Genomic DNA, 23,748 nt, shown 5'->3' with positions numbered 1-23,748 from the left:
GGACAGGAGGGGATACTCATTCTACCAATACAATATGAGCATTCAGTTGCAGAAATGCACAGGTCAGTATAGTATTCTAGAAATAAAACAGAACACACACTGCTTTCCAGGAAGAGGAACACACGGAGGCCAAGATCAGGCAAAATCCTACCCATGAGCCTGTTACTAACGAAGAAATCTCTTAAGCCACTAATAACCAATTGGGGTTTATAGCTCGAATCGTGCTACTCTTAAGGGTTTAAGTCACAAGTAGTGGCAAAAAGGGGAGCTCAGTTAGTCAACTGCCTTCAGAGCCTAGCCCAAACCGCTGGTGCCTGCACCCCAATACTGACTGCGCAGCTTACAGCTCCCCATCTGCGGCAATTCAGCTCAGTATAATTTTGACCTAAAGCTCTGAATTGCTTAGGAATGCTTTCAAATCTCAAAAGAGAGGAAAGTAAGTAAGAGCACACACGGATTTCCTGGGAATGCAGACCAGAGTCATCCTCATCGCCGCTTACTTGGGGGCTGCAGCCCCCATCAGATCGAAAAGTCTCAGAACATGTACTGTTGAGCAGGAATCACACCTCTGGGGCAGGCAGAACATCAATAAACAGAAACTGCATCTTGAGATGCCTGTACTAACTGCGCCTCTCAATAAACATACAAAACCCCAAATCTTAGTTGTAAAGTAAAATACTAGGCTTTGGAATAGATAAGATGCGATTAATGAAATCCCCCCACTTTTTAAAACTTTGAGACAGAGTCTCGCGCTGTGGCCTGGGCTGGAGTACAGTGGCATGCTCTGGGGTCACTGCAACCTCTGCCTCCCAGGTTCAAGCAGTCTCCTGGCTCAGCCTCCAAAGCTGCTGGGACTACAAGCATGTGCCACCACGTCTGGCTAATTTTTGTACAGACGGAGTTTCACCATGTTGGCCAGCCTGGACTAGAACTCCCCTTCTTTTTTAGCAGCTCCAGACTCGGGAGGCTGCTCACCATGTCTTCTGCATGAGACTTGTCCTTCCATTACAGTTCAACAGGAACTGGGCTGACATTTATGTTCCAGGAACCAGCAACTGGTAGAAATGTACAACCCACTCTTCTAGTTTCTTTTTTTCTGAGATGGAGTCTCACTCTTGTCACCCAGGCTGGAGTACAGTGGTGCAATTTCAGCTTACTGCAACCTCCGCCTCCCAGGTTCCTGCAATTCTCCTGCCTCAGCCTCCCAAGTAGCTGAGATTACAGGTGTGTGCCACCATGCCCAGCTAATTTTTTGTATTTTTAGTAGAGATGGGGTTTCACCATGTTGGTCAGGCTGGTCTCAAACTCCTGACCTCGTAATCTACCCACCTCAGCCTCCCCAAGTGCTGAGATTATAGGCATGAGCCACTGCGCCTGGCCACCTCTAGTTTCTTCTCAGAGTCATCTTATAAATCTGGTTCTGCTCACCTGGGGCTAATTTGAGGTTGGCTGCCAAAATGCATCACCATCATAGCACCTTTCTGCTATGCCCACATTTCCTCTCGTGCTTTAAGGGGGCGAGGCACTGTGCAAGGATCACTGCATCCTAGTCTTCTAATATCACATGAGCTGGTATCATTATATCCTCTTAACAAGGAGGAGACAAAGAGCCTCACTCAATATCACATGACCTGCCTGTGTTTGAGCTGAAGCTATACCCAGGTCTTCTCATGCCTAGGTAAGAGCTACCCTCTCTCTCTCACTAAGCAGTGAAAACGAAGGTCACCTTTAAGTTCACAACAGAAACCTACTAATGAAGTAGGGTCAGACAGGCCCATGTTCACAGTGGGTGTTGGTGAGCAGTTGACAATGGGGACACTGTGCCCCCAGAACTCAAACACCTATACCAGGATAGTGAGAAGGTACTTTTGGGACAGAGGAAACCTTGACGTCTCAGTGACTTTCTAACTGTAACATCTTTGGGTTCCTCAGACTATTTCTGGGTGGTACAGTTGATGAAGACTAATGTCACAAAACAGTCTTGTCTAGAGGTATCTCCTCCCCTTTGAAGCCTGGTTTTCAGGAATTCTTTTAAAATGGTCTATTATTAGGTTTGAGGTTTGTAAATGAGGTTTCCTAGCACTGCATATCATTTGGTATTTTTGCCACAAGGTGGCACTCTAGAACCTCTGTCGAACTGCCTGACCTGTTCGGGTTGCGTAAGGTATTAATAGCAAGGGTTTGCGTTCTGCCAAGGAGCGCCATCCCCAGAGGCCAGCAAGCCACCAGGCATCTATCTGTGTTCACATCTGAGAGCACATCTAGCTGGCTGGCATCTTGGAATCTTGTGGTCAGAGAACTTGGTCAATTCCCCATGGCCACCCACCCTTATGGCTGACTCAACTGGCCAGCTCTCCAGACAAGAAGAGCCAGCCACAATCAGTATATAGAAACAACCTTATCGTCCTCAGGTACATGCAAATTAAGACCTTCCAAACTGCTAACAATTTAAAAGACTCAATAATGCCAAATGCTGGATAGAGCAACTGGAACTCACAGCACAGGTTGGGGATACGTAGGTACATCAGAGCTGAATCCAGAGGGACACACCCTCTGACCTGCAATGTCACTCCCAGGTGCACACCCAGCAGACACGGGAACACACATTCACCCAAAGACATGTTCAAGAATGTTCAAAGCCACATATTCATGGTAACCCCAGACAGGAAACTACCCCAATGTCTATCAGCAATGAAAGCACATGTGTGTTGCTGGGCATTAACACAGTGGCATACTAGACACGGCAAGAGGAAAGTGTGTGATCACACACAGCTGTGCATTCACACAGTGGCATACTAGACACGGCAAGAGGAAAGCATGTGATCACATATGGATGTGCATTCACACAGTGGCATACTAGACACGGCAAGAGGAAAGCGTGTGATCACATATGGATGTGCATTCACACAGTGGCATACCAGACACGGCAAGAGGAAAGTGTGTGATCACATATGGATGTGCATTCACACAGTGGCATACCAGACACGGCAAGAGGAAAGCGTGTGATCACATATGGATGTGCATTCACACAGTGGCATACCAGACACGGCAAGAGGAAAGCGTGTGATCACATATGGATGTGCATTCACACAGTGGCATACCATACACGGCAAGAGGAAAGCGTGTGATCACATATGGATGTGCATTCACACAGTGGCATACCAGACACGGCAAGAGGAAAGTGTGTGATCACACACTGCTGTGCATTCACACAGTGGCATACCAGACATGGCAAGAGGAAAGCGTGTGATCACACACAGCTGTGCATTCACACAGTGGCATACTAGACATGGCAAGAGGAAAGCATGTGATCACATATGGATGTGCATTCACACAGTGGCATACTAGACACGGCAAGAGGAAAGCGTGTGATCACATATGGATGTGCATTCACACAGTGGCATACCAGACACGGCAAGAGGAAAGTGTGTGATCACATATGGATGTGCATTCACACAGTGGCATACCAGACACGGCAAGAGGAAAGCGTGTGATCACATATGGATGTGCATTCACACAGTGGCATACTAGACACGGCAAGAGGAAAGCGTGTGATCACACACTGCTGTGCATTCTCACAGTGGCATACTAGATACGGCAAGAGGAAAGTGTGTGATCACACACAGCTGTGCATTCACACAGTGGCATACTAGACACAGCAAGAGGAAAGCGTGTGATCACACACAGCTGTGCATTCACACAGTGGCATACTAGACACAGCAAGAGGAAAGCGTGTGATCACACACTGCAACAGAGGTGACGTGATAAGCACGACACTGAAAGAAAGCAGCCAGCCTGTGTAACATACACCGTGTCTCCATTTATGCAAAGTTCAAAAGCAGGCAAAACTAAGCTAACTGAGAAGTTAAGACAGCAGTTACTCTGGGGACCAGTGACTCAAAGGGAGCGTGTTCAGCTTGTGAGAATTCATGGAGGCGTACACATAGGATTTGTGTGGATTTTCTGCCTATGTGATGTACTTTAACAAAAAATTCAAAAAGGAAATGAATGAGGCCAGCTGGCAGATACAGAAAGAAAGATGACTAGAGGGAGCCTTACTTCCTAACAGGCAGCCCTGCCCTACACGGCTGGGGACCAAACGCACCTGGAGAGGCCGTCAGGGCCATCACACCGTAGTATGAGAAGGCGCTCGCTTCAAACTTCATACCTTCTTTCCCAGCTTCAACTTCCACTTTCCCCTGCAGAGAGAAAAGGCAGGTATTTTCAGTTCAGTTGCATGAGCCTATCTGCACACTCTGTACATTTGGTCCTTCCTTAGATTTTTGTCTGATTTCCTTTCCCAGTCCTATCGAAGAAATGAAGCTTCAGCTCATCTTTCCCATTGAGAGGAGGGGGCTCATTTGCTTTAAATATGAAAACTGGATTTGACTGGTTATGCAGAGGTGACAATATAAATGTGATATTTAAAAAATGATTTTGTATTAAAAACTTACAATAAAATTTTCTTTGTGGAGCTACAATCTCGCTATGTTGCCTAGGCTGGTTCCAAATGCTTGAGCTCCTGTCTCACTGTCTCAGCCTCCCACAGGGATTAGAGGCGTGAACCACTGTGCGTGGCCTGTGATGTTTACTTTCTGTGAGTCCACTTAGTACCTTCCCAACGTGTAGTTCCTGGATTCTTCAGGAGCTCGCCAGCAATGGAAAGATGGTGGTCTCACTCCATCAGTGGGACCAGCACCAAGAAGCTGCTGAGCGACAGCTGCCTAGGCTGTCCGAGGAGACAGGGCCAGGGCGGAACCACAGTCAAGGGCCGACGTGGTTTGCGGCCATGGAACAGAGAAGAATAAGGTAGAAGTCACTCTCGTCTCACGAGCACAGTGTCCTGACCAGTGAGCAGGCCCCTCGAAGGCTGGTAACTTGCTGTCTAAACTCCTGGCGGCACTTCAGCCCCATGGGATTTTTCTCCTGTCTTGGAAAGCACTTTGAAGAAAGTCTCCTTCCATTAAAACAAAATTCCCCTCTCCTCCCCAAGAGTTTCCCTTTCCTTCACTTTCTCTAACTTATCTACAACTTCTTTACCTTGATCAGTTCTTTTGGGATAGAGTGTCTTATTTGTCCCCGGAACCCTAGGGACTATAACCCCTGCATGGTAGGTGCTCACTGTGTTTTCTGGGCGACTGAAATGTTCTCATACGTCAATTTCACTTCTAGATTCTCAGGCCAATGGTCAGAAATGCTCTCGTTCCCACTACTGTAACTGTGTGAGCCATCCTTTACAATGGTGAACAAAAATTAAGATGCCATGTACTAAAAGGAACTGTGCTAACGCCAGTGTTTTGCGAATTCATTTAATGCTCACAATTCCACGCAGCAGACACAATCATTCCCCTCCTACAAATCAGGGGAGTGGTGGGGGGGGATCAGCACGATTTAGTAAAGAACAAGCTCTTCATCAGGATGCTACAAGGCTGGGAGCAGCGGCTCACACCCATAATCTCAGCACTTTGGGAGACCACGGTGGGCAGACTGAGCCCAGGAGTTCAAGACCAGCCAGGACAGCACAGCAAGACCCCATCTCTACAAAAAATACAAAAATTAGCTAGGCATGGTGGTGTGCACCTTGCAGTCTCAGCTACTCGGGAAGATTGCTTGAACCCACCTGGGAGGCAGTGAGCCGCACTCACGCCTCCAGCACCATAATCCTCATGTCTCACTGTCTCGGCCTCCCAAAGTGTTTCCAAAGGGATTAAAGATGTGAACCACTGCGCGTGGCCTGTGATGTTTACTTTCTGTGAGTCCACTTAGTATGTTCCCACCATCTGTAGTTCCTGGATTCTTCAGGAGCCTGACAGCAATGGAAAGATGGTGGTCTTGCTCCATCAGTGGGACCAGCACCAAGAAGATGCTGGGCAGGCTGTACTCTAGCCTGGGCCACAGAATGAAACCCTGTTTCAAACAAAAAAGATGCTGCACTATGCCACCTGCTGAGGCAAACTATTATTTTATATTAAGTTTCCAATTAAAAACTCTTTCTCATTTCTTAAGATGAACTACCGCGTCTCTTTCAGGTTTTCCTCGGCTTAACAGAAACAGTGGTGCACCAGTTCCTAGCCAATTATCTTGCCGTATGAACTTACGGCTCTACCCATAATATAAAATCGACCTGCAAATGGGCAGGTGCTAAAAACCCTCCCCACGCAAGCGGGGCCCCACAGGTAACACTGTGGAGTCCCAGATGAAGTGCAGCAGGGACAGCTGAGCACATGAGTAGCAATGGCCTGTGTGACACACAGGAGCTCAGCATAAGGAAGATGTTGGGAACGAAATCTCCCAGAAAACACTTACTTGTTCTCGTTTAAAGACAAATCACATACAGGAAGGAAAAGTGGTGTATGACCAAGAGAAGGGGACAGTGCAAGGGAGGCTCAGGGCAGTGGCAATGGCCAGCATGGCTCTGGTTTTGCTGGGAGGAGTGAGGGCAGGTCTGGAAGACAGCTGGGTGAGCAGGTCCCAGGCGATGGGCTGGCGGGTGGGGTCCTGGGCAGTGGAACAGAGTCTGCTTCTGCGAGGGTGGCGGCCACCGGCCTGGGAGTATGATACAGAAGCTATGGATAAAGCACCAGCATGATTTGGAGAAGCCATCAGGGAAAGAGGGGCATAGAACCAGAGGAGGCCCATCGGGAGGGGCTGAGGAACGGGGACACGAAGAGTGGGACAGAGGTCAGGGCTGGAGACGGGAACCTGAGACAAGAAAAAGACCAAAGCGCAGCCTGAGACTGTAAGGAGGGAAAACGAAAACCCTATAGGACCACAGCAGACAGCAGCACCACGGCAGAAGACCAGGGGAAAGGAGAATTCCAGGGACAAGGACGGTCAGGGCCCCATGTGCTCAAGGCCACCTGGGAGCAGCATCATTGACTACGGGCTGCTGGGGGCTTCAGGAGGCCTTCCCACCCCACAGAGAAATCAGTGGGGAGACAGTGGCCCCGGCAGGAGAGTGTTAGGCAGCAGGGCATCCCCATCTGTGGGGCCACAGGAAGGTTGTTCAAGATTCGGGACTCTAGATGCTGGGGAAAATCCCTGGAGTAGTGTCCCTTCAGAATGGGGGGAGAGGAACAAGGTTCAGAGACCACAACAGAAGAGTGGCTGTGGTACGTATCTCCCCAATTCTGTGTCCATCTCTTCCTGAACTGACACTTAGGTGCTGGCTGCAAATGTCTGCTTTGTAGTTTGTAACCTTAAGAGTGGCTGCGGGACGCCTGACCCTCCATGCAGGAAATCAGGAGGAAGGGTCAAATGCAATGGAGCCTCACAATGACTTCCGTTTCTAGGGACCCCCAGTTACGTGAAACGTTTGTTGTACAAGTTACAGGGCCTTTTGTGCTGTGTCCCTGCAGAGAGGTGTTAGGTCACTTTTTGTAGATGGAGTTTCGCACTTGCTGCCCAGGCTGGAGTGCAATGGCACGATCTTGGCTCACTGTTAACCTCTGGGTTGGGAGTGGTGGCCCACAACTGTCAGGCCCAGTAGAAGCAGGGACTACCAAAATAAGACTGTAAAACAGAAAACTGTGTGTCTTTTTCCCCCTCTATTTAATCCACAGGTTCACACCATCTGTGTCTTGGAAGTGTGTGGTAGCTTCACTCCAAGGCATGAAGCTCTCTTGCACACTCAAAGCAGAGATTCCCAAATTAGTGACTTTGGCTCCCACCCTCGGGCATTCTCATTTAACAATATAGGGGAACCTGGGCATCGGGATTTTATTTAAGAAGCTCTCCAGGTGATTCTAGCAAGCCACAGACTTTGGGAATCATTGCCTTAAGGCCCTGTCAGTGAACAACAGCCCCAGCCCTAGAAAATGTGTGCTGTGGCCTCTCAAGGGACTCCCTCAAAGGCAGTGTAGCTGAGTCGGCTGATTAAGCAAGGGCAGCTGCAGAAAGACTTAAAACTCCAGACCACAGCCATTCTAGCTGACGCTTCCTCTGCCCTTTAAGACAGGATCCCAGGCAGGGAAGGATCCGCCATCTTCCCTCCGGACTCCATCTAGTCGAGATCAACCGCTGCAGGGTGGATATGCTAGCTTAGCGATTCCTAGATATTTCCATCCTAATGGCCAGTAAGACACACAGGGAAAGATATGGGGGTGGCAAATTTTTATTTCAAAAAGATAGTTTTAATATTTATTTTTTTGAGACAAGTTCTTGCTCTGTCACCCAGGCTGGAGTGCAGTGGTACAATCATGGCTCACCACACCTGTGGTGAGAATCCCACAGCCTTGAACCCCCAAGCTCCAGCAACACTTGTAACTCAGCCTCCTGAGTAGCTGGCACTACAGGCATGCACCACCACGCCCAGCTAATTTTTCTTTTTAATTTTTTTCTGTAGAGACGAGGTCTCACTATGTTTCCCAGACTGGTCTTGAACTCCTGGCGGATCCTCTCTTCTTGGTCTCCTGAAGTGTTGGGATTATAGGCATGAGCCACCATGCTTGGGCAAAGTAAACGTATTTATTTAAAACGCCTGTAATCTCAGCATTTTGGGAGGCTGAGGTGGGCGGATCACAAGGTTACGAGATTGAGACCGTCCGGGCCAACATGGTGAAACCCTGTCACTACTAAAAATACAAAAATTAGCTGGGCATGGTGGCACGTGACTATAGTCCCAGCTACTCGGGAGGCTGAGGCAGGAGAACCCCTTGAACCTGGGAGGTGGAGGTTGCAGTCAGCCAAAGGTATCAGATAACCTCTTCTCAAAGTTTCTAAGTGTCCACAAACCACTCAACAGCCTGGGCCATGCCCAGCTTCAAAGGGGAATCCTAAGCTCCCCTAGCTAGCATGGGCAAACATACTGGTGCAAACAATGCCAGCCCGAGGATCAGTGCATGCAGCTCCGAGGCAGGACTTCCCCATGCGCCACATACTGAGCAGCTACCTGGTCTCCTGTTCACTGTCAAGTTGAGTTTCATTTTTTTAATTGCCATCACAAAGTACTCGGTGGTGGGGGGGGGGGGGGCCTAAAAGGAGATGATGATGAGATGCCAGGGGCACAAAGACCAGGTTGTATTTACCAAGAGGGGGTGGTGGCACCCAAAGATGCCCACTCAAAGCCTGGGGAGACCTGGTGCCTCGACACTGTCTAGCAATGCTTTCAGTCTGGAGTGTGCGATGGAGTGGCCAAACTCGGCAAGGTTGTCAAATTTACTTTTCAAAAGGTTGATAGTCAAAATTAATTTAGACACATTTTGGACCATCTGGCTGATCATTTTCCAATCAAGTGCTACCACCAGATGTCAGTGGAAGCACCTGCCTTAGCCACTCTGGTGTCACGTGGTACCACTTGGAGCACCACAGCTAAGCCTTGCTACTGTCAACTGGGAGCTTACTGGTAACGCAGCCTCTCAGACTCCATCCCAGATCTACTAAAGCAGGAACTGCATTCCAGCAAGATCCATAGGTGAATCCTCTGCACATTACAGTGTGACAAGCACTGAGCTAATGAGTAGGGAACACAGTGGGATTTAACAGGAAAGTAATTCAGTCACACCCAGAAGAGGCCAAACAGTAGCGTAACACACTGTAGAAACATTCAAAGTATCTCAAATTTGTCAAAGGGCTAGAGGGTGCAGTCATCTTGGACACACAGAGGCCCAGCTGCGCTGAATGCAAGGGAGCTTGCACTGAAGCAGCCTCCACAGCCCTGGGACAGGGTGCTTCCGGATCAGCCAAATATCATCTACACGTTGAGAATGGATTCACTGACAGTTCGTTTTGGTTTGTAGTTATATACAAGAGTTCTAAACAAAAGGAGCTTACACGAGTCAATTTTACAGGGACACATACTTTGGTGTAACAAAAGGTTCAACGCTGGATGTCCAAGTAAAACGGGTGTGTTACCTGCACTTGCCTCAAGAGTAAGGATCCATTATACACTGGGGTACACAGACCATGCAACTCAAAACCCATGAGGAGGTTGCTATTGAGAGCTGAAATTCTCCTTCCAATATCAGGTGGAGGCGTACTAAGTATTATAAAGGGCTGTAGAAATTTGAAGATGCCACCTGCCATCTCCACAAGGAGACAACCCCCATTTATAGGGAAAAGTCCCCTTTAAATCCATGTCAGAGACTATTAAAAAGAGTGTGGATGGGCCGGGTGTGGTGGCTCACACCTGTAATCCCAACACTTTGGGAGGCCAAGGCAAGAGGATCACAAAGGCAGGAGATCGAGACCATCCTAGCCAACATGGTGAAACCCCGTCTCTACTAAAAATACAAAATCAGCTGGGCATGATGGTGCATGCCTGTAATCCCAGCTACTCAGGAGGCTGAGGCAGGAGAATCGCTAGAACCAGGTGGCGGGGTGAAGGTTGTAGTGAGCCGAGATCATGCCACTGCACTCCAGCCTGGCAACAGAGCTACACTCCGTCTCGGGGGGAAAAAAAATGTGTGGATGAACTGGGAGGCAGAGGGAATGAGGAAGAGTGAGGGAGGAACATTAATTTGGGGCATGAAACCAACCAAAAAAACTTAACTCCAGAAGCAGAAAAAAAGTATTCCTTTCTGTAGGTTATGTAAAAGGAAAATAAAACAGGTATTCCTTTTGTTTTCCTTACTTTTTCATATATTTCTTATTCTTTATGTTTCCTAAATTATAAGCTGGTTATGTGCTGTGGAAGCGCAATCATACTATTTTCTATTAGATCATTTAGGCATTTTGATCCCTAAAGGACCAAGTCCTCACCAACTGTATAAATTATACAATAATCTATTACTTTTTTTTTTTTTTTTTTGAGATGGAGTTTTACTCTGTCACCCAGGCTGGAGTGCAGTGGCATGATCTCAGTTCACTGCAACCTCCACCTCCCAGGTTCAAGCGAATCTTCTGCTTCAGCATCCCAAGTAGCTGGGACTACAGGCATGCACCACCACACCCAGCTGATTTTTTTTCTTGTATTTTTAGTAGAGACAGCGTTTCACCACACTGGCCAGGCTGGCCTCGAACTTCTGACCTCAAGTGATCCTCCTGCTTCAGCCTCCCAAAGTCCTCAGATTACAGGCATGAGCCTCCTTGCTCAGACATATTACTCTATTTGTATTAGGAAAATGGTTCATAACAGTTATAGTTACTGTGAACATACTGTTTCTTTTACTTGACAGTTTTGCTCATTCTTTCCACTTCTTCCATTACTACATAGCGACCCTCCTATTATCCCCTCACTTTGATTAGCCAGACGTAAACTGCGTCTACTATTTTACAATGGATTTGCTGTACATATATCTGCATAGATAGCTTTGTAAAACAGTATTTTATTTAGATGGGAGGCTGCCAGTTTAGGATATTATTTATTGTTTTTTTTTCTTTTTTTTCCCCACCATTCACAGTTAAAAATCTGAGGGGACAGGGTATCTATTTTCTCCATGCTAACTTTGTCAACTGTCTTTCTGACATCTGTTGATACAAATATCAGAACTTTTTTTACTGCTTTCCCAATTAATGTGACATATTTTGGTTTTGTTTTTCTTATATTAAACTAGCACTGCATTCCTAAAATAAACCCAATTCAGTCACAGTCACAGTGAATAACCTTGGGTATGTCTTGCTCTCTGCTACCAGTTTTATTTAGAAAATCTACATCAATGTTGACAAGTGAGATTAACCTATAATATCAGTTTAGGATTAAGCTCATGTGCCTTAAAGAATGCAATTGACTATCATGCCATCTTGTTCTATTTGTATGACATAAAATTATGAGTTTTGTGAAGTTTGAATATTTTTTCTAGCAAATCCTTTTTATTCCAGCTGCTTTTATGGGGGAGGAGAAAACTTCTTTTTTCTTTTATCTCATCAATTATGCCAATAGAATACTGACTTTGTTCATCTTTTCAAAGAGCCGAATGTTGATTGTATTTGTAGGTTATAAGGCATTTTCAATTTTCAATTTATTTTTGTTTTGTTTTTTTTTGAGACGTAGTCTCACTCCATTGCCCAGGCTGGAGCACAGTGGCGCAATCTCGGTTCATTGCAACCTCTGCCTTCAGGGTTCAAGCAGTTCTTGAGCCTCAGCTTCCTGAGTAGCTGGGACCACAGGTGTGTACCAACATGCCCGGCTAAATTTTGCATCTTTAGTAGAGACGGGGTTTTGACATGTTGGCCAGGAGGTCTCGAACTCCTGACCTCAAGTGATCTGCCGGCCTCAGCCTCCCAAAGTGCTGGGATTACAGGCACAAGCCACCATGCCCAGCCACAGTTTATATAACAATCTTGACTAATTTGTTGTTAGTCTGCTGCTTTGTTCTTTTTCTACGTTTTTTTTTTCTTATTTTAATACTTAGAGGAATAAGATTTCTTAAAACTTTTGTCTATATGGTATTTACGTTATTTAATAATCAACTTTTATGGTAATACTATGTATATTTTATTATATTCTATATGTTTTTCTCTAACTCAGTTGCTATTTAGGACTTTTATTTTGCCATTAATTCTATTTTTAAATTACTTATTTAAACACCACATGCACACGGTGAGAAATTTAAGCTACACAAGAACAGGTCAGTCTTCCCTCCACTCTCTTTCCAGCTTTCCACGTTGCCATCTTAGACTCACTGTTACCAGTTTCTCGGGTAACTTTCTGAAGAATTTCATGTAGATGCATGTTTATTTCTTTCACAAAAAATGAGAGCATATTATACACTGTGTTCTGTGTTTTGAATACATAAACCTACATAAGAGAATTTATCACAATTTTAACATGGCTTAGTTTTTTAAAAATATATGGCCTTTTCTATTTAAAAATTTATCTAATTTTTTTGAAGACAGAGTGAGTCTCTGTCACTCAGGCTGTAGTGCAGTGGCAGGATCTCTGCTCACTGCAACCTCTCTGCCTCCCAGGCTCAAGTGATTCTCCCACTTCAGCCTCCCAAGTAGCTGCCACCACTCCTGGTTAATGTTTGGATTTCTGTAAAGACAGGGTTTCACTGTGTTGCCTAGGATGGTCTTGAACTCCTGGACTCAAGTGATTTGCCTGCCTCAACCTCTCAGAGTTCTGGGATTATAGCTATGAGCCACCACACCTAGAACTTTTATGTATTTTTTATTTCTAATTTTATTTTGATAGAAATTTCATAAAACTATCTGAATCGATCTTTTTGTATTTACTAGCATGTACACTGTAACATAAGTGCTCAATTTCTATGAGTCACATAGATTTTTTTATTGAGACATTCTCATTCTGTTGCCCAGGTTGGAGTACAGTAGCACAATCACAGGTCACTGCAGCCTTGAACTCCCGGGCTTAAGCAATCCTGTCTCTGTCTCCTGAACAGGTGGGACTGTAAGCACAGGCCACCAAGCCCGGCTAATTTTTAAAACATTTTCCTGTAGAGAAGGGATTTTTGCTCTGTAGTCTAGGCTGACCTCAACTTCCGGCCTCAAGCAATCCTCCCACCTTGGCCTCCCAAAGTGCTGGGATTATAGGCATGAGCCACCACACCCAGCCCAAGTAAGCTTTTTTTAAAGAGTACTGCTCTTGATTATGTTTAATTTTCTCCAAATCTGTTAATTCTATTTTACAAGTTATTCAGTTTAAAACTATAACTTTTTTTTTTTAGTATGCCTGATCTTTTATGATAGTTGAAAAACACTTCTACCAAAATTATGTTCCTTTCTATTTCTACTTTATATGTATTTTGTTAAGTTATTTAAAGCATGTAGAGCCAATAAAGTTTTTTACATGATTTACTGTGCTTTTATAACTGTCTTTATTGATTTGGAAATGCATTTTAGTGTAAAGATCTACTCTTTCAGATAAAACTTGAAGTTTTGGCTTTTTATGCATATGTGGTGGGAGGAATGTACATGGTAGCTTACAAAATACTCTTGTTTACTTAGGTAATTTTCCTTGAATAGATTATATCTTATCTAGGGCTTAAAGTAAAAAATGATGTGTTTCTATTTACAATTATACTCCTATCATCAATTATTCAAAGGGTTTTTTTCCTCAAGTGCAGGGAGAGCACCTCACTGACACTGAGGCCAGGAAGAGAAGGCAGATATTTCTGCTTCTTTCTCATTTAATGCCCTTGAAATGCAGTAGAGGCTGGGCATAGCAGCTCACACCTGTAATCCCAGTGCTTTGGGAGGCTGAGGCAGGTGGATCACTTGAGGTCAGCAGTTCAAGACCACCCTGGCTAACAATGTGAAACCCTATCTTGACTAAAAATACAAAAATTAGCCAGGTGTGGTGGAGCATGCCTGTAACGCCAGCTGCTTGGGAGCCTGAGGCAAGAGAATCACTTAAACTAGGGAAGTGGAGGTTGCAATGAGGCGAGATCACGTCACTGCACTCCAGCCTCGGCAACAGAGTGAGACTCCATTTGAAAAACAAACAAACAAAAAACAGCAAAAACAAAACAAAAAAAAATCCCGCAGTGGAACATGCTCCCTAAGGTGGTATGAACTTCCAATGCTGGCTTAGTGACATACTAGGTAGAATATGCTTTGTAATGATGGTAGCTATGCCAGACTGACTGAGGCTGTGAGGGCATTTCATTTCGTTCTTCTCTGGGTACCTTAGGTAACTGGCTAAGTCTGTAAGATCACGTTTTTCACCAAACATCTGTGCATCAAACACATACACTACTTACAAAACCCCCATGGCATTTTCAGCTTAACAGTTCAAAAACCTCACCTCATTTATATAAATATTTAACACAAATTGGTACACAAATACAGGTAAATATGCATACATGTCTTATCAAAAATATCTTAAAAGATTTACTTGTAAATGGGCAGAGATTATGAAGTCCCTTTTCCCTAATATTTTTAGACCCAGGGCTTTCTTATATCGCAATAAAGCGGTACTGAATCACAACTTCGTAGAAGTAGACAACTGAAAACCACAGTTTCGAATTATTACCACTGAAATTCCAATGTCAGTCTTCTAAATCCTCCTGTAACAGTCTTTAGCATAATCCAGAGTTTCTCCAGGCTTAAGGAATATTCACATCTCACTCTTATGAGAAACAAGTTTTATTCCCTCACTACAGTAAACTAAATTCCCAACAGTGCCCTCAGAGTTTCAAGCATATATATCTCCAGAGAGGGAAAAAAACCAGTGGAGGAAAACTAAACGTAGAAGATGAATCAGGATACTAAATTAGTAAATAGGCAAACAGAAGTTTCTAAGAAGCGCTGTAATAAAGTGACAGGTAATCACCAACCCTCAGCATTTTCCTACTCCTCACTCCTGCTTCCAGACACCACAATGTTGCCCATACATGGGGTCAGACATGAACATAACACTTCCCCGAATTTGAATCTACGCATTTGATCCCATCTGATCAAATGTGTAAATGTCAAACTACAAGAATATTAGTTCAATACAAGAATATTTTTGTACTGAAATAAACTCAGATTTCTGGCTAAAGTAATTCTTCATTGAAGAGGTATAAGAAGTCAATAAGATTAGCATTTTATTGACTGTAATATCCACCTGGGCCTCCATGCCAAGGATAGAGCTCTATTAAGTGACACTGTGATAAAACAAGGCCTCCTGTCAACCCAAGCACCAAAGCCACTCAAAGGAAGTTCAGAATGAATTGACCTTCCCACCTCATCTACTGAATTATGTTACAGTGAGAAAGAATCAGTTACCCTGCTGTAAGAGGCTGTAATTATCCTAGCAGTTCCTCTATAGAACAGTTTGGTTAGTAACCAGGAATAAAGACAGTAACAAATGGATTATGTTGATGGTGTTAATGGGAGAGATGCTAAGAGATCTCTAAGAAGCTGTATAAGCTTAAGTCCTACTGAAGGATGGAAAAAAGGAAAAGTAAGAGGACCAAAGAACCTATGACACTGAAATGTCAACAACCCAGAGATAGGGACATGTACTGGCAAACTTTCCCAAACTCCTCAAAAAACACTAACAGTTGAATTCACCGTTTTCATCTGACTCAGCAATCACTAAGTACATCCCCCTCAAACTTTTTTTTTTTTTCCGAGACAGGGTTTTGCTCTGTCACCCAGGCTGGAGTGCAGTGGTACGAACATGGCAACCTCCTGGGCTCAAGCAATCCTCCCATCTCAGCCTCCCAAGTAGCCGGGACCACAGGTGCATGCCACCACATCCAGCTAATTTTTAACTTTTTTGTAGAGATGGGGTCTTGCCATGTTGCCCAGGCTGGTCTGAACTCCTGGCCTCAAGCAATCCTCCCACCTTGGCTTTTCAAAGTGCTGGGATTACAGGATCATTCCACTGTACCCAGCCTACTAAGTGCCTTTTAGTATTGGACAGTAAAGTAACTATTGGCATTGCTTTATATTAGAATTACTTCACAGATATGAAACTGGAAGATGCAACTCTCCCATGTCTAAGCCCACCCCTTCTATAGAAAACATTCAGTATGTACACGGTGACACCCACTCACTTACACCAAACCAAAAGATGGCTACTCAGTGAGAGCAAAGCACTATTGAGCAATTCTTCTGACCTGCAGAATGAGAACGAAGTAGTCTACAGGCTTGTTGCGCTGGTAGAGGTAGTACTCGGGGGCTTTCTTGTTCTTCTCATCATACTTCAGTTCCTGGATGACATTGGGGTGCTTTAGCAGCCTTAGAAGGATCTTCTCTGACATCTGGGATGGGCTAAATGCTTCTACTTCTATAGATATAAACACAACTTGATATTACATTTCAAACGGAGGGAAAAAAATTATACTATTAATAGTAATTAAGGTGTTTGGATAAGAATACTTGGAATCGAAGTGATAGTGTATGGATGGACGAGGCTTCCATTTCGTGATCCACTGGGGACAGATTACCTGGGAGAAATTAGAAAGTGCTGAATTCTCACATTTGTTCCTTTTACTTCTTTTCTTTCAACCCGTCATTGACTTCAGTCCTCATCAAAGCACCCTAATTTGACTGACAGAAATGAAAATCAACCGCAAGCGGGCTCTTTGAGTGCGGGGATGCCCCTCAACAAGCCATAACAGTCTGACTGTCGACCAACAGCCAAAGGAAGAAGCCAAGGTCAGGAACATCGGGTGCGGTTAGTGCCAGTGCACACACACAGGTGCCCCACGTCTCCCTCTCCCACTCAACTATCCCGAGGAACGTGGGGAACAAAGAGGGTTGAGACTGGGAATCAGAGCAGGGCATGTGCACACATCAACATGCTAATTTAAAAAAAAGGTAATATTCAAAAGTATTTACAAAGATAGCATTTTATTTTAAGTAACAAGAACAGAAATTACTGATTGAAGGGTGCTATCCTGCAACTGGGCTCCATGATATCTCAGAAGCAGAGTAGGAAATTTAGTTTTAGACTTTTTTTTTTTTTTTTGAGACAGAATCTCACTCTGTTCCCCAGGCTAGAGAGCAGTGGCATGATCTTGGCACACTGCAACCACCTCCTCCGGGTTCAAGCGATTATTCTGCCTCAGCCTCCAGGGTAACTGGGATTACAGGCATCCACCACCATACCTGGCTAATTTTTGTATTTTTAGTAAAGACGGGGTTTCATCATGTTGGCTAGACTGGTCCTGAACTCCTAGTCTCAAGCAATCAGCTCGCCTTGGCCTCCCAGAGAACTGGGACTACAGGTATGAGCCACCATGCCCAGCCTAGATGTTTAGTTTTAATTTGTAGTTCTTAAATGATGAGGAACAGTATTATGAAAACTAGAATAAGAGTAAGAAGTGAAAGACATTGTCTTTTGTTTGCTAATTTATGAAAGCTGTAAGTTCTCTACTGTGCCTTTTTTGTAATAAGACAGTACATTACAGAAATTTTAGAATACAGAAAAAAAGAAAATAAAAATTATCCATAAGCCAACCCCTCAGATTACCATCTGAGCAATTTAGTGAGCGTGTCTTTCCGGTGCCACGCCTAGGTATGTGTACTCGTGTATACATGTGTGTAAACACAAAACAACTCTAAACTTAAAGTACACAGTTTTAGATCCTGTTTTTCCCCACTTTGGGTTAAGTTATGAGAATTTTCTGATGTGATGAATATTACATTGTGAGCATTTCCATGTGTCCAAGAACGCGACCTTAAGTTAAACAGCATTCCGTCACGTGGTTGTGGTTAGCCTTCTTTTAAACATGGTTTAAGTTTACTGTGTGCAGGTGAAAGGCACTGGCTGCCTAGCAGGGACACTGATGTCTTCTAAAGCCACTGGGTGCTTTTAGACTTTCTCACACTTCCCCTGGCCACCAGAGCTCAATCCTGCAGAGCATTTGGGGATGGGAGAAGGGTTGATCAGTCTCAAGTCCATTCAACCTTGACCTCTCTGGAGCAGTCAGCGCCGGCTGGGTTGGTGGTTTAAATAACATGAACACTTGCCTCCTGGAATGGGCTCAAGTTAATCCAATCTGAGGAGGCCATCAAGAAATCCATATCAAAGTTCTCAGAATTTCTGATTTTATTCAAACCGTAAAAGATAAAGATTTAATTGTGAAAACCTAGTTTTCTTCTTTGCAAATCACAGCCCCTATGTTACCATTGATGTCCAACTGTGCTTCCAGGACAAGCTGAAGAGAGATTGGACTCAACTGTCCATTAAACAAGCTGGTGCCAGGCTGGCACCATCAGCCTGCTCCGCCAGCTGGCTCTCCCACGGACCTAGCTGGAAGGAGATGGCCTGGCCTACTGTACACATGCAGTGTGGCACTAACATTCATCCTTACCTTTCAGACCAATTTTAAGTTACTGGTCCACCCCTGGTAAATGTCTCAGAGGGTTCATGCCGACACTGAACACAGGAGAGGAGAGAATTTAAAAAGAAACAAAACAAAACAAAACAAAACAACAAAAAAACAAAAAACAAAACACAAAAGTGGCATTACTTATCACCCCATTTCCCAGTGTCCACCCCCAGCCCACCCCAGTCAGTGGTGGGTGAGAAACACGCTTCAGGGTTGGTAGAGATCACAAACTGTGATAAGCTGCACTTGCCTGTTGCTAGGAAACGGTGCATGGCCAGGAGGAGCTGTGGTGATATTTTAACCTTCATCTCGCTGTCTGTCTGCTTAAAGGCAGAAAAATCTTGCTTTCGTTCCCGGTGAGCCACTTTCTTTTTCGTTCTGTTATCGGCTACGGGAGGAATGAAAACAGAGGAAAAAAATAAGAAAATGTATACCATGAGATCAGGGCCCTTTTCGAATTAAAAAGTCAAAATATATTGGAAGGGCTGGACTGTATTTCCAGATGCAGGTGCTCTATGCACAGATGCCACAGCGAAGGAGAGACAGAGAGCCAGATCCTCATCAAATCAGCACGGCAGCCTGGGCACCGTGCAGTCCGCAGTGAGTGACTGCAGGCAGCCTGATGAGTGAACGTGCTTCAGAGGAAGGTCTATAGAGGGCCCTTGTGAGCACAGCATCAGGGAAACGCAGACAAAACCTCACAGGACCCACAGACGCACACAACAGGGCGCACAGCTGGGGTGTGCAGTCTACTGCTGCTCAATGTCAGCATACTCCAGGCAAAGGACCATCACTATGTACACACAAGGGAGGTGTGCCGCTGCCTATAAGAGGCTCCTCGTTTCCACCAAAAGTCAACACACAAACAAAATCCCCTTAAGAAACAAGAATGCTTTCGCAGAGCAGTGTTTTAATAATATCTGTTTGCTTCACTGCTACTCCAGACCATGAGATCCTCAAGGTCAAGCAGGTATAAATGGGATCTGGACAGGGGTCAGTGAACTTCATCTGAAAAGGGCAAGAGAGTCAGTATTTTAGGTTCTTCGGGTCTCCACATCGCTGTTTAGAAAAATGAAGGAGCATGGCTATTTTCCAATCAAACTTTCTTTATGAACACTGCAAGTGCATATAATTTTTGCATGTCACAAAGCAATTGTTCTTCTTTTTTCTTCTTTGAGATAGGCTCTTGGACTACTGCCCAGGCTAGAATCAGCAGCACAACGGCAGCTCGCTGCAGCCTCAACTCCAAGGCTCAGGCGTTCCTCTCACCTCTGCCTCCCAAGTAGCTGCGACTACAGGTACACGCCACCACGCCCAGCTAACTGTTAAACTTTTTGTAGAGACAGGGTCTCACTATGCTGCCCAGGCTAGTACTGGAACTCCTAGGCTCAAGCAATCCTCCTGCCTCTGCCTCCTAAAGTGCTGGGATTACAGAAATGAACCACCTCGTTTGGCCACTTTTCAACAATTTAAGATGTGAAAAGACATTCTTAGCTTGCAGGTCACACAAAATAAGAGGGCAGGCACTCACGGGCTGTGGTCTGCCAGCTCCTGACCTGGAAGGTACCTCCTGCAAAACCATCTTTCAAGTATTTTTCTGGACAAACTAATGAGCAAGAAAAAACTAGCAAAGACAAGACCCCAAGCCCTTGCTCCTTCCCAACAATTGAGTCACTGCATTACTGTTTCTTGCACAGAGCAAAACAGATCAATTACTAGGCTTTTACCAAGAAGGCAATTGCAACTTCCACTTTTCATCTATCTCAATTTTTTGAGACCCAGACAGCAAAATCAATACAGAATTTAAAAATAATTTTCTAATGGCAACAGCTGTCACTCAAAATCTCTATCTAGATTTAATAACATACCTGAAATTGGCTGGCCACAGTGGCTCACACCTGTAATCCCTGCACTTTGGGAGGCCAAGGCAGGTGGATCACTTGAGGTCAGGAGTTCAAGATCAGGTCAACATGGTAAAACCCTGTCTCTACTAAAAATACAAAAATTAGCTGGGCACAGGGCTGGGTGCTTGTAATCCTAGCTACTTGGGAGGCTGAGGCAGGAAAATCACTTGAACCTGGGAGGTGGGGGTTGCAGTGAGCTGAGTTCGAGTCACTGCACTCCAGCCTGGGCAACACAGTGAGATTCAGTTTCAAAAAAAAACAAACAAAAACAAAAACAAAAAAACAGAATATACCTGAAATCACAAGTCCAGTATCTTGAGCCAATAAGTTATATTAGGCAATACTTACGTAAGAAATCAGTCCCATCAAGGCTTAAAAGAAGTTAAACTAATATTTGTATAAAACTGAAGTGCAAACATAGGATCTCCTAAATGGCAAATCGCCTTTCTAATAATAAGTACTAACCCTGGGGAAACACATTTCGTGCTTTGTTTGTTTGTTTGTTTTTTTGAGACGGAGTTTTGTTCTTGTTGCCCAGGCTTGAGTGCAATGGCGCCATCTCTGCTCACCTCAACTTCCACCTCCCAGGTTCAAACGATTCTCCTGCCTCAGCCTCCTGAATAGCTGGGATGACAGGAATGTGCCACCATGCCTGGCTAATTTTCTAATTTTAGTAGAGACGGGGTTTTCTCCATGTTGATTAAGCTGGTCTCGAACTCCTGATCCACTCATCTCGGGAATTACAGGAGTGAGCCACCACGCCTGGCCCACACTCAGTTTTCAAATAGTCACTTGTGAGGAAGGATGAACATGAAGACATAAATAGTATTTTCTACTATGAGACCTCTGACGACCCTTCAAGTGAGGAAAGGGCAAAACATACTTCGGAAAGGGTGTTTTTTTAAGAATGCTATTCAGATGTGAGGGTGAAACAGGATATGCTTTCAGAAGACAGTCATTAATTACATGTAATTTTTTTTCTTTTGTGGGTGTGGGGAAGACTTTCTCAGATTTATTTACCTTTTTTTTTTTTTTTTTTTGAGAGAGAGAGAGAGAGAGAGAGAGTCTCATTCTGTGCCCAGGCTTCAGTGCAGTGGCATGATCTTAGCTCACTGCAACCTCTACCTTCTGTGTTCAAGCAATCCTCCTGCCTCAGCCTCCTGAGTAGCTGGGATTACAGGCGAATGCCATCATGCCCAGCTGATTTATATTTTTGTAGAGATGGTGTTTCACCATGTTGGTCAGGTTGGTCTCCAACTCTTGACCTCATGTGATCCACCCATCTTGGCCACCCAAAGTGCTGAGATTACAGGGGTGAGCCACCACGCCCAGTGACTTTCTTATTTTTAAAATGAGGGATGTTTCCTTCTAGCAGGACTGAATAAAACCACCCCTGTTTTGAGCAAGGCAGACTTTGTCCTGAATAACCAGCTTGTTGGGAAGCTGGGACAGTCCACTTCCCCTCCACCAAGCCATGCTTTAATGCCAGGCAGGATACACAGGGCCCAGATGCTCTTTCTCTACCCCACCCCTAGGACCCCCAAACATCTCAGGCCTGGGTCATCTCTGAATTTATGGAACCCTTGAGCATTGCTAAGGGTGCAGTCAAGGAAGATTTAAGCTTCCCAGTCCAGCAATCGTGTTTCATATTTTAATGAGACAGGATTCAGCTCAACACTCAGCTCAGTATCAAGTCTACACCTGGGCAAATACGGTATCCATACTCACCCCGATCCAAGCCTCTCGCCACTCTCACCTTCCCCAAAAGAGAAGGCAGAGAAGCAGAGAACAAGAAAAACACATTCTTACTGTGTACCCTGCACTATCCTGCTTCCCAACACCCCAAACCTGCTGCCCCAGCAAACTAAACTTGCAAACCTCACCTCCACCCCTCACCCAGGGGTTCTGAAACAAGAAAGTACTGTTGTCATCCATCAGTTTAACAAATCCCACTCACTTTTTTTTTTTTTTTTTGAAACAGAGTCTCACTCTGGTGCCAAGGCTGGGGTACAGTGGCACAATCTTGGCTCACTGTAACCTCTGTCTCCCGGGTTCAAGTGATTCTACTGCCTCAGCCTCCTGAGTTCTGGAAGTACAGGTGCGCACCGCTACGCCCAGCTAATTTTGCATCTTTAGTAGAGACAAGGTTTCACCATGTTGGCCAGGCTGGTCTTGAACTCCTGACCTCAGGTGATTTGCCCACCTCAGCCTTCCAAAGTGTGAGCCACTGCGCCTGGCCTGCCATTCACTTTATAGAGTACTTGAATTATGAAAAGTACAAACACAAGTTTATCTGAAAACAATTTACCTAGTTGTATAAAATGAAATTTTAGTAGAGAACTATTTTTCTAAACATATATGAAATAAAATTTAAAACCAACAGCAGTTTTCTGTTTAGGGCAAGTAATGCCCTCATCAGTGGTTAGAAGCCAGCTGTCTTTTCAGAAGAATGCTGTCACATTGCACGGTCTGCTCCTTCCGATCAAGAGACTGGAATACACCGACAGGTCGTGCATGGCCTACACACATAGTGTATTGTTATAAACAGAGGCAGCAACTGGAGAAATGTCAGATGACTCACAACACAATAAAAAAAAGAACAAAGGTTTCAGGAATTACACTCAGGCAATGCTACTTACTGTATAAATCTGTTTCATCTAGAATCTCAGATTTGATGATTTCTTCAATCACATCTTCTAAGGTGACAATTCCCAGAACTTCATAAAACGGATCCCCTTCTCCTTCATTGTTTACTCGCTGCACGATAGCCAGGTGAGATTTACCTTTAGAGAAAAGAAAAAGCTTAGGAAGTGACTTTCTGAATTTCCTGAATGACATATTATACGTGATATGGTAAAAACACCAGCAAACACAGATGCAGAATTACCACGTCTGTTTCTGCATTTTAAATGGTACTGAGATATCACAAATAAATGGAAGAACTTCATGAGCCATTAAAATCCAGAAAGTTATGCCAAACAGCATCACCCTCCACAAACACTGTGCTGCACCACTGTTCTCTGCTTCCTAATGGTAATGTCTCTTGCTGTGTAACATTCCAGCAACTGCTGCTTTAAGAGAGTGGTTCTCAAAGTGTGGTCCATGGTCCCCTAGGGATTCCCAAGACCCTTACAGGTGGTCCCTGAGGTTCAACTATTTTCATAAGGATACTAAGA

At 44.7% G+C, this 23,748-nt stretch overlaps 1 protein-coding gene across 6 annotated transcripts in view; it reads right to left on the bottom strand.

Annotated features, from left to right (window-relative positions):
* Positions 1 to 23,748, bottom strand: part of CNNM2 (cyclin and CBS domain divalent metal cation transport mediator 2) — a 160,961-nt gene that overhangs the window by 14,673 nt on the left and 122,540 nt on the right. For 3 of the 6 annotated variants that reach the window (XR_013525107.1, XR_013525108.1, XR_013525109.1), the window contains 5 exons: positions 23,212 to 23,355; positions 18,919 to 19,056; positions 18,651 to 18,715; positions 16,449 to 16,618; positions 4,106 to 4,199 (listed from right to left, as the gene is read on the bottom strand). Coding sequence is in view for 3 of the 6 variants with exons in the window: in XM_035268947.3 (XP_035124838.1) it covers positions 4,106 to 4,199; positions 16,449 to 16,618; positions 18,919 to 19,056; positions 23,212 to 23,355 (546 nt within the window). In the remaining 3 variants the exon portion in view is untranslated. The remainder of the gene's footprint in view (positions 1 to 4,105; positions 4,200 to 16,448; positions 16,619 to 18,650; positions 18,716 to 18,918; positions 19,057 to 23,211; positions 23,356 to 23,748) is intronic. The other 3 variants (XM_035268947.3, XM_002807462.6, XM_035268949.3) reach the window with 1 other exon arrangement.

This window comes from Callithrix jacchus, chromosome 12 (assembly GCF_049354715.1).
Source record: "Callithrix jacchus isolate 240 chromosome 12, calJac240_pri, whole genome shotgun sequence".
Classification (NCBI taxonomy): domain Eukaryota; kingdom Metazoa; phylum Chordata; class Mammalia; order Primates; family Cebidae; genus Callithrix; species Callithrix jacchus.
This window is presented reverse-complemented; position numbering and strand designations above follow the sequence as displayed.